This window comes from Megalobrama amblycephala, linkage group LG23 (genome assembly GCF_018812025.1).
Source record: "Megalobrama amblycephala isolate DHTTF-2021 linkage group LG23, ASM1881202v1, whole genome shotgun sequence".
Classification (NCBI taxonomy): Eukaryota; Metazoa; Chordata; class Actinopteri; order Cypriniformes; family Xenocyprididae; genus Megalobrama; species Megalobrama amblycephala.
The window spans coordinates 7834985-7847156 of record NC_063066.1 but is presented as its reverse complement, the minus strand read 5'-3'; the positions used below and the strand labels follow the sequence as shown (position 1 = coordinate 7847156).

Sequence of the window (12172 nt, the reverse complement as noted above, 5' to 3'; positions counted from 1 at the left end):
ATTCCCTTTGCTGTTCATGTAGACCCAAGGATTTCAACCTTCAGGGGGTCCCTGAGGGTACTCCAGGGGATCCATGTAAAAAAAAAAAAAAAAAAAAAAAAAAAAAAAAAAAATATATATATATATATATATATATATATATATATAAAGAGCTTAAATATTAATGGCATTTCTATTAACAAATTTCTAAATAAAGACGTATTTGCATTTTATAATAAGTTTAATGTTTAATGAACGCTATTATAAAGTGTTACGGAGAATATTTGCATTTTAATACTGGGAGTCTCTATTTTGTCTGAGGGTCTGGCTTGGGGGTCTTTGGATCTGTAAAGATTGAAAACCCCTGACGTAGCCCACAGGAAATGTCTGCTGGGTAAATTTTGATGTGGAAGGTGCTGGTGGGCGTGTCCACATAATCACCAGCACAAAGAAACCAATCAAACACAGCAGACAATTAACACTGAAGGTCATGTTGTCAGTGTATGTGTGCGTAACAGACCTTGAACTGTTACTGAACAAAACCTTGCCACTCTCCAATCCCGTACACAATGGCCCCAGCAGTCCCAGAGCATTCATGTCTGGATGGCCCATGCTGACATACAGGACAGCCTATCAGCTCTGCTTTAATTACAGCCAGTCAGGAACCTGCACTTCCAACAGGCCTGAGACCTGTCCTGGTGAATTAAACATGGAGCCCAGCCTCATGAATAGTGCATGCAGGTATGCTGCCTCTCTGATCTGGGAACAGAGGAGGTGACCCTCTGCCCAGCAGGAGAAACATACAGAAAAAGAAAAGAAAGAGAGAGAGAGTGAGAGAGAGTGTGTGCGTGTGAGAGAGAGAGAAAGCTGAGCAACAGGGGTGAGCGAGTGTGTACGCATGAGAGACAGAGCATTTGTATTTGGGGGAACTATGAATGCTAATACTCTAAAAGCTGTGCATGCATAATACAGTGTGTGTGTGTGGGGGGGGGGGATTTGTAAGCACACAGTTATGTATGTTTGTTTGAAATCTTACTGAGCATGAAAGTCACATAATAATAATAATAATAATAATAATAATAATAATACAATGTAAGCACATAAATAAAGAGAAAATAGTTTAAAAAGAATAGATCTAATACGCACTACTAAGTTCAAGTTTTGTGAAAAAATTAACTATTTCCATTCAGCAAAGACAGAATAAATTGGTTTGTATTCAGGATTCAGGCCTACAATATAAAGACATGCCGATTTATTGTTACTATATATAGTATATAAGGAATATAGTATATAATTACATAAATTGAGAACTAGGCATTGTTTTCAAATCAGTTTCTTTATTTGAAAATAATAACATTTTAACCTATTTATTTCTGTAATTTTAGAATATTACAGAATTAACTGCAGAATAGGTAAAAACAAATATATATTTTAAAATGACTAGCCTGTCAAAATACCTAAATTGCTTCCACCCAACTAATAACACTCCAAGAATTTTAATAAAAAAACACTACTTTGGATCGAGACAGGATTTCTGTCACATCGCACTCAATAATCTTGCTCCCTGGGGGGCAGAAAGAGACTGTTTTGTCAGAATTAGGATATAACCTGCTATTTAAATGCTCTTTACTGCAAGAAATGTCTCCAACGGCAGCATTTTTCACTGTGTGACAGTCAAGTTTCCTGAATGCAAAACTGTCATTTATTTCCATTTATACAACAGTTAGATCTGGTTCTCCAATCTGACTGGAAACTGCATTTCAACAGTGCTGATATAATACAATTATTAAAAAAAAAAAGTAAGTTAACCATTGTTCATTTCTTGTTTATACAGATTTGTTGTGTGCAAAAAGCGTCCACTGACCTGGTCTCCAATGGGACATTGCTGTTGAGCACCCAGCTGTCCTGCAGCTGCACTGACTCGGGCGTGGTGGGCCCGTCGCCCGGGGCAGGCGGAGGGGCGTGTATGGGGTTGCGTCGGCCACTCAGCGTGTTGCGGTTGAGGGAGTTGGCAGAGGACTGGTGGTGTGACAGCGTCTGGTGGTTGTGCGGTGGAGGGATGGGCGGCCGCAGGGTGGACTGGCTGTGATGGTTTGGAGCTCCTGGGGAGAAAATGATTGAAAAACCCTTTTATCAGGCTGTCAATCAATTATCAATTGGCATTGTCAAAAACGGTGTTAAGCGATGCAGGAAATGCAAACGGAATAACAGCACTGTGAGGGTGGAGTGCAATCAGAATAAACATCAAATCAGGGACGAAAGGACGCTCTTGGTGATGACAGCCTGCCAAAGCTGTTTGTGTTGTTATTCTTTCTTTCTGAATTCACATGCAGACGTTCCGTGGCGGCAGGAAGCCCCTAAAACACTCAACCACCCAGCTTGTTAAGACGCTTGTCAGACAGGAAACTCCTGTCTTCTCTTTTTAAGCTGCGCCAGCGTTGCTGGATGCTGCGTTTTCGTACCTCATGAAGCAGCATTAATTGACATTGTTTGGCTCAGTGTAATCCTTAATGCAGCCTGAATTCGGAGCATCAATCTGCAGGAAGCACCGGCTCTGTTTGAATCTTTTACCGTGAAACACTTTGTACGTGGACACGGCTGTGGTGCGGAGGCTCTTCACTTCAGGGCTGCTTTGTAAGAGGTAACCTGTGGTGCTTGGGAAACATCTAGCATGTAATTTTAAAACAAAAAGAAAACAAATCTCTCTATCATGTTACATGTAGAACTCTTGTCTATCAGAGGAAAACCGAAAGAGAGAGCGGGGAGGAGGAGGCCAGACAAGAAGCGTCAAACATGCTCCTAATAATGTTTTCCTGTGAAACACAGAGTAATGCAATAAAGATGAACCTCCAATCCAAGTTCTCTTCCCACCAGCACCCAAAACCATTTCCATTTTCTCAGGTTGCCCATCTTATGCTTGTTGATCCATGACAGTTGCCTGAAAGCGAGCTCCATGGCCTGATCCCCTGTCTGTGGCTGTCAGGAGTCTGATCAGTGTGAGCAGATGGGCTAAAAGAATACATGAATCAGACCTATGAAGAGTCCACATGGTTACTAAAGGTGCTGTGGCTGGTACTGGATTGCTAATACCATGGTATATTAATATGGAAATCAAAGTATCATGGTACTTTCCATGTATACCATAGTACTCCTAAAGAATTGTCAATAAAACAAAATAAATAAAAAAAAAAAAAGGTAAAAGTGCCATTTTGCAAATGGTTAACAGCTAGCTTAAAAAAAAGTTACATTAAAAATACATTACAATATAAAAATAAAACATTTAAATCATTTTCCAGGCCCTGGGTTTAATTATGAACAAAATAATTAATAAATATAATTGCTCAGTCTCAAATCTAAATAGACTGCCCTTTAGCTATGCAGTGAGATTAATTTCTTATTTTGTACACAGAAAAGAGATTTGTAGCAAGCTTCTATTCATCAATGATGCAGCCAAAGACTTTTGTGTTTTCTGTCTGCTTGACCCCCGTTTAAATCTGCAACAGTAAAAAGCCTCTCGCGCTCTCTCTTCTCTTATCCTCTTCTCCTCTTTTTAAATACAAGAACGTGCATGTGCCAAGGACTATGAGAGAAGGACGTGTATGTGTGGGGGATTATATTCATGAACAAAGTGTATTGACAAACAGAACGTCCAGAGTTTGTTCTTAGAATCTAAATCCAACCAAAGGAGAACAGATCAAGTAAGTGTGTGTTTGAATGTGTGTGTGTGTGTGTGTGTGTGTGTGTGTAGAGTGGATCAGTGCTGGCCTGGCCATGTAATCTGCTGTTTTTCGCTGTATTACAATGGCAACAGTGCTGGATCAAACATGGAATAAGCTAAAGCCAGTCCCCGAGTGCTGGGAATTGGGAGTAATCCTGGCGCTGAGGCACAGTGGGGTGGGTGATGGGGTCTTACCCCCTGTCTAAAGATCATGCAGGACTGATCTGAGCTCAGTGGCCCTGTGGCTCTATCGGGGGGTGACACGCTCTGATGACCCAAACTCAGATCTGTGATCAGTGAGTGCTGAAATACACTGAAATATGAAATGTCTCAAAAGATGATGAAAATACAGATGTCTCTCTCTCTCTCTCTCTCTCTCTCTTTTTTTTGGTCCATGCAATGAATGTCAAAGAGCCCTGTTGTTTTGAAACCTGATGACTTACTGTATGGGCAAAAAACAGTTGAAACATTCCTTAAAATATCTTGATTAACTGAAATAATTAGTATTTGCCACGGTCACCAACTGGAGTGCCCTTGATAGCCACCAGAGGGCACTCCACATCAGACTATTGTCATTCCCTCACACACTACATTTCCCATAATTCTCTGAATGGACTCATCAGCATCATTGCATTCAGCTGTGTCTCATTAGCCAGCTGAATGCAGATAAGCTCACCTTAGATAAGCCTGGTTCACTCTGTCATTCTTTGCGAAGTCTTGTATGTGTCTGCACTGCATTTTTGAGCGCTCCTTTGGTTTCATTTTCTTTGGTTTTTGACCCTGTTTGCCTGTCTCCAAGATTTTCCTTGTTTGCCTGTTTTCCTGTGCCCTGTTATTGTTTTTTGAGACTGTTTTCCCTGTGCTTGCTTTTTCTTTTGGATTACGTTTTTTGGATTACCCTCAAAAAACGACTAGATTTGGGTCCTCAACCTTCGAGTCTCTGAGCATTTAATGACGGTATTTATCAACTAAAATAAATAAATAAGGTTTGCATGCATGCATTAAAGTATTCTGAAAATTTTAATGCAGTGTAGATGATTTTGAAATTTTATATATTAGAACTGATTAAATTTATAAATTGTTTTATTATTTTTTTTGATTAAGGGGGCGACACAACTTAACCACTAACACATCTTACCCCACTATCCCCTACATTCTGTTTATTCTTGTTCTGCAGAATATAACTATAAAAGTGATTCTGCAGTGCTAAGGTGAAGTAAAGTTTAGCCCCTGTCTCTCATTAGCTCTATACAGTGAGCTGGAAATAGGCCTGGACATTGTTAACTTCTGTTTAAGTATGCGTTTGTTTGTAAAACTATGTATGGCTGTCTGAGGCCACAAGATGAATGCCTCCTCTTCTCTAGAGGCATGATCCCTGTGGCTGTAGTAAAAGTCCTCGTCAGCATGCTGCTATAACAGTGAATGTGGGAGACATGGCCTGATTTTGGGCCCAGGTGCAGGGTGAAGGAGGGCAGTGTACAGATGTTCAATGTGGAGGGAGGAGGGTGACCCCTTAACCTAAGAGAGACATTTAGCATCTGCCAATACAAACTCAAACACTCTCCTGAGGATGCGTAGACATACCCACGGTCACACGGTCACACACACACACACATAAATATGCATGCATAAAAACATAAGCAAAGGACAGCAAAATAACTAATTAAAAATGTCTCAAAATACACTACCATTCAAAAGTTTGGGTATATATATATATATATATATATATATATATATATATAGCTTGGTGAGTATTCACTTAAACAATGTTGGATATGTGTTGAGTGAACATAAACAGTTGGGAAATAAGTCGCATGTGTAACAGTATATTGGATTTGTGCATTCAGTCTTAAAGTGATAGCAGCCTAATATTCCTGCTGCCGTATGTGTCAATGTTAACCAAACAAGACAGAGAAAATCACTCATTGATTTTTTTAGTAGATTTAGTAGGATTAATCTGTTTTTAATTTATTGTTTTACATTGAATTACTTTCTGTTAATAAAGACTGTTCTTTATTATTATTATTTGTTTCACAGGAAAGCTATATTTGCCAAACCTCTAATACACCACTATGTCCAACTGCGTTCAGCACTCGGATAGTGAGGTCTGATCGCGCTCTGACAACAGCAGAGAGCGATCAGGTCTCGTGCTTATACTTCAGTGAGTGCTAGACATTACTTCTGTTGTCAGAGCTCAATCAGATCTCACTAACTGAATGCTGAATGCAGTTGGACATATTGGTGTTTTAGAGGTAAAAAATTATATAAATACTGTTCGGTTTCTCGAACAAACCGATCGTTTCGTGTCTTAGGACATCAATGTGCCGTCACGAGCCGCAGGGTTTCATTTGGATTTGTCTGTGCAAGTTTTTTCGACTCTTATAGATTGTGGTCCCATTCACTCGCATTATATGACTGACAGACGGCAACGGTTGCAGTTAAAAATCATCATTTGTGTTCTCATACATCTTGGATGCCCTGGGGGTAAGCAGATAAACATTAAATTTTCATTTTTGGGTGAACTATCCCTTTAATGCATCCTTGCTGAATTTAAGTATTAAACTTAAACTTAAACTTACTGACACCAAACTTTGAATGGTAGTGTACACAACAGAGCTTTTCTTTATCTTATCCAGCATCTCTAAAGAGAATTAAAGTGAATGTTGTCACAAGTAATATAATTATACTCACTCTCAGTCAACTAAGATAAATGGCAGCCAATGCTTCGAGTTTGTTCATTTCATTGTTTCCTGACAAATCATTAAAAACAGCACTGCTAAACAAGACAAACCACTCCTAGCTGGCAAGAGGACATTTTTATGAATAACAGATGTGATATCATTGACAAGCTGAATAGAGCTCCTGCTTCTGTCTGTCCATTGTTTTATTTATTATTTATTTTGTTGTTGTTGTTGTTTTTCTTCCCTACAAATATTCAAGGTTAAATAACAGTATCTATTTCACTCATTCTTAACAAATGCCTTTGTGCTTTTACCTGCACAACCAGTTCGAAAAAAGAAGTGTAACCCCCTTGAGTTGTACATTTACATTTTTCTTTTTTTTCTGTTTGTTTGTTTGTTTGTTTGTAACTCCTTTTCATTTGTATACCACAAAGCAATGCTTGTGTATTTGTTGCAATACTACAACTAACCTCTAAAGGTCAGTAAACAGTGCACTATGTTGAGTGAGTCATTCAATGTAAAATTCAGATCAACTTGCTCGCACAAGGTTGGCATGAGGTGCCATAAATTATTCAATTTCGTTATGTTTTCTTAATTTCAATATGTATTTGCTTTTACTAAGACTCTTATTGATTGTTCAGGTTGTTGTGTCATTTATCTTTCTCTATTTGTCGTCATAAAAACCAATCAGAGTAATATAGTGGTAAAATTCTCTGTTTTTACTGTTATTTCTATTCCTTATGTTCTATTTTCTTTATGTAAAGCACTTTGAATTACCATTGTGTATGAAATGTGCTATACAAATAAAATTGCCTTGCCTTGCCTTGCCTATATGATATTTAAGAATGTAATTTTGTATGTTCAGGAGGTCAAATTGTTATAGAGTTCATTAATTTGTGTACAACATTAGTTAATCTGTTTAAGGTTGAATGATTGCGTCATCTGTGAGTATGACGAAGGGGAAAAAAAAAGATGTTGTACAATGAGATGATATATTTAGACACTTACGTAGTTAAGCGTGCTCATGTTAACATTGCCATGTGTCGGATTAACATTTGAACCCGCAGACATTTTGTGCACCTGATATTAGATGTCGATGTAGAAATTGTTAACAGCAAGAAATGTTTAATGTGACTATTATTTTGTGCAAATTGTTTTTTTGTTTTTTTTTGAATGCCGATTCTGCATGATCCATGGTTGTAGGGCGAGCCAGAGCCTGATCTCGCGATTCCACACGGATCCGTTGAACTGAGAGCTAAGCACACACACGCTACCCGGGTAGAGAAAATAACACAAAAGGCCTTTACACATTGACATTTGAACATTACACACATACACACATGCTCGCAAAGGAGGACTATTGAGACTTTACTCTGGACAACTTTGGACTCAATATCAAACTATTTTTTTTTTTTTTTTTTGTTCTTGGTGTTGAGTAAGAATCAGACCATTGTGTACTCATCTACAATGTGGGAATTGTTTATTCAAAGTTTTTTCTATCTGTAATAAAATTGCCGGCTGTTAATTGATTGAATATACTTTGAATAACCTTTCATTCTATTAAAATCCTTCTAGAGCCGAACCTTGGCCTTATTTAAACTTTGTTGAGTATAATATACTGAATACTTATTTGTTTGCTTGCTTGTTACAGAAGGAAAAAAAGACATTTGTTTGCCCATCACTTGAGAAAACAACAAATGTAAAAGTCACTTGTGGTCAAGGCGAAACGCTGTAGGCTCCCCCGTCAGCCCTTCCCAGACTGATGAAAAGGTTGTTTTCATATTCATGAAGTAGCATTCTTCATTCGTAAACCTTTGCACGCATCATCAACTTTTATCCCACGTCGGCTATGAAATGGCTGTGTAGAGACGCTGTGTGAGGGTAAAAATTCACACCCGCAGCGCACAGTAATCGCAGTCCTTTTCACTCTCGATGTCTCCTTTACTGTAGGACACTGACAGATTTATACACTTATTTTAGGAATGACTAATTGAAGGTTTACTTTAGAGGATAATTGAGGTTTTTGTCCGTGCATGTTTCATAAAACGAACTGATTCCTATTATAAACAGATTGACTTTTGCACATTAATTATTCTGGAAACTGTATTAAAAATGAGACCGTACTTTTGCTCAGATGCTTAACAATACAACTGAAATGTCTGCACAAACTATCAGTCAGTCACGTACCAAGGACACATTCAAGGATAAAGCTAAAGCCCAATTTATCTGTTTGGCTACAGTTAAACCAACAACAGCTCACAGACACAAACACAAATTGAAATAAACCGCTGGACATAAGTGGCAGAAACCTCAGGAAACAATAGGAGTGAGAACATAAACATCAATTTGGGATGCTAAAGGAGATCGGAGAGAGGCCCTGGACCACAGGAGGTAAAAGAGAGTGAGATTTCACTGGGAAACGCTTGTGTCTGCTTGTGAATAAATAAAAGTGTGTAATTAGGAACCGGCCACTGAGACTTCCTACTCTTATATCCCGTTACAACCACCCCCTCCCACCATTTTCACTGATAACACGGTGGTTTTCTCTCGCCAATAAGAGTGCCAAGATTCAACTCTAGGCAGATTACAGCGCGGCTAGACGTAATATACGGCACATCCCAGCTCAAGGCCCGTCAAAAACAGCTGCCTGCTCTCTGTATGCGGTACATGCCAACAATAAAATGGAAGATGAAGGTCATTTCAGCACATAATTACCCAGAAAGAGTTTTGCAAACATTTTACAATCAAAAGGTAAAGGTTTGGCTGGTTAGCAGGGTGCAGTCAGCCCCTGCTGATAAATGCCAGAAGTACATCACCTGACTACAAAAAGCATCTTTTTTCCTTTGATGGCCATTTACATATATATACAGGCATAACATTATGACCACTGACAGGTGAAGTGAATAACACTGATTATCTCTTCATCAGGGTGGGTGGGATATATTAGGTAGCAAGTGAACATTTTGTCCTCAAAGTTGATGTGTTAGAAGCAGAAAAAATGGGCAAGCGCAAGGATTTGAGCGAGTTTGACCAGGGACAAATTGTGATGGCTAGACGACTGGGTCAGAGCATCTCCAAAACTGCAGCTCTTGTGGGGTGTTCCCGGTCTGCCGTGGTCAGTATCTATCAAAAGTGCTCCAAGGAAGGAACAGCGGTGAACCGGAGACAGGGTCATGGGGCGGCCAAGGCTCATTGATGCACGTGGGGAGCGAAGGCTGGCCTGTGTGGTCCGATCCAACAGACGAGCTACTGTAGCTCAAATTGCTCAAGAAGTTAATGGTGGTTCTGATAGAAAGGTGTCAGAATACACAGTGCATCGTACTTTGTTGCATATGGGGCTGCATAACCAGTCAGGGTGCCCATGCTGACCCCTGTCCACTGCTGAAAGTGCAAACAGTGGGCATGTGAGCATCAGAACTGGACCACGGAGCAATGGTAGAAGGAGCCCGGTCCGATGAATCACACTTTCTTTAACATCACGTGGATGGCCGGGTACATGTGCGTCACTTACCTGGGGAACACACGTCACCAGGATGCACTATGGGAAAAAGGCAAGCTGGTGGAGGCAGTGTGATGCTTTGGGCAATGTTCTGCTGGGAAACCTTGGGTCCTGACATCCATATGGATGTTACTTTGACATGTACCACCTACCAAAGCATTGTTGCAGACCATGTGCACCCTTTCATGGAAACGGTATTCCCTGGTGGCTGTGGCCTCTTTCAGCAGGATAATGCACCTTGCCACAACGCAAAAATTGTATATTTATATACTATATATATATATAAAATGAAGTGATTAGTCACATGTCATTTATGGCTCATTTATGGTGATTGCCTCAAGACTTCCTAGCAGCAGAACTTAAAACCTATTAGCAAAGATCACATTTCAAATCACATAATTCCCATATCCCGAACCAGCCGAGCAACTCTCATTGAAATGAACTTGACTGCTAACGGATTTACAATGGGGTTTTCCAGGGGTTTTCAATCTTTTAGATGCAATGGACCCCCAAATAAGATTATCCTCTGGTGAGGGACCCTATCCTAAAATTTTATTTATTTATTTAATTTTAATAAATATCTAATTTTTCTTTATTTTAATCTACTTTAACCTATACCATAGATTAATAACTAATAATTTTCATTTCAATCACATTTTATCAATTTATTTAATGAATTTATTTACTTATTTTAATGTGATTGTTTATTTTTTTTTTTTTTTTTCTCTAGACTTCCACAGACCCATGTCACTCTCTTGCGGGCCCCTGGGGTTCCCCGGACCCCAGTTTGAAGACCCCATCACTGCCATATGAATGGTCGTTTTGAACACTGCAACAGTTTCTGCACTCAACATTCCAACAAAAACCTGATATGACAACATAATTAAAAGCAGCTCCTAGTAAATAGAATAACAAAACATCAATAGATACATAATTCATAAAGGCACACAGACAGTAGACATTTTCCTTCCAAATGCACAAAACACACATTAAACTTTTACTCGCGCACAATAATGCGATCTGACAGTATACTCTCAGTCAGATAGGATGCATGCCAACATGGTCACATTTGCTCGGGCAGAGAGAGCTGCACATTAACTCACTGCTATATTGCACACTGGCATGTACTACCCTACAACTTAAGTACATCCAAGCACTGTGGTCTGTGTGTGTGTGTCTGAAAACACTGAAAACATAGTGGAGTAGCAGACTCAATAGCACAGTGTGGAGGTCATCTAGTTTGACACAGATCCAAACCTACATGGTTCAGCTCACTCTTACTAAAAGCAGATCCCCACACACAGTCCAGCGTGCCTGAGTTCAGCACTTAAACCCACCCCCTGCTTTTTCTGGGACCGTGCCTGTGCAGGGCAGAGAGAAGCGGAGACGCTGAGCAGGATGGAATTGGCTTTCAGTTCACTGCATTAGTTTCACAGTAGAGCTCTGGAGGCCCACTGGTAGTGGGAACAGAAAGCCACCATGTTTGTTTTCCAGGCCCAGCCTCAGTAAAAAATGTTTATTGATATTTTCTGTGGTTCAACACAAGTGTCGGATGCAGAGGAAGGATGCCCGCTCGAGCAGTCACAGCCAAGAGGAGCAGTGGGTGTCAGGACTGTTGCTTTCTTTCGGAGGTTCTCACAAGCGCAGCCACTGGCCTAAAAACGTCTAAAGGCCCGTTCACACCAAGGACGATAACTATAATGATAATTGTAAAGATTTAGTTCTAAAAATCATTCTAAATACAAAAGAATAGAGTCCACACCACAACTATAACAACAGCACAGAGAGCCAATATTGTTGGAATCACTTTCAGAACGATTTTTCGAGCTGATGAATGATAAAAACATTGACAGCCAATCAGAATCCATTCTGATTTAAAGAGCTCGAGCATTTAAAATGGTAGACAACATTTTAAACCAGTTCAAACTGATTTGCAAAGCATTTGTAAATCACTTGACCAAAAGAATGAAACATACTGGAACCACAATTTAACCTAATTGGAAAAAAAGGGCTTTCTAAGGGCATTATTCTATTTTCCTAGGTTTCTTCAACTGTACTCAACACAAACATGCTAATATAAAAACAATAATCATATGTAAAAAATAAATAATAATAATAATAATAATAATAATAATAAAATCCAACAGCACACCCTCAATTACCAGTGCAAAACAGAAAGAAAATGAGCTTTTAAAAGCGAGTGTCAAGCCTAAACTAAATAGCTTCCACTGCTTCCTCAGAATTATCACTCAAATGAAAGTGAGTGTTTTTATGTTCAAACTGAATCACTAAATG

At 39.3% G+C, this 12172-nt stretch overlaps 1 protein-coding gene across 1 annotated transcript in view; it reads right to left on the bottom strand.

Moving 5' to 3' along the window:
- Positions 1-12172, bottom strand: part of tenm2a (teneurin transmembrane protein 2a) — a 333490-nt gene that overhangs the window by 84023 nt on the left and 237295 nt on the right. The window contains 1 exon segment of the mRNA XM_048175813.1: positions 1844-2081. Within this exon segment, the coding sequence (XP_048031770.1) occupies positions 1844-2081 (238 nt within the window).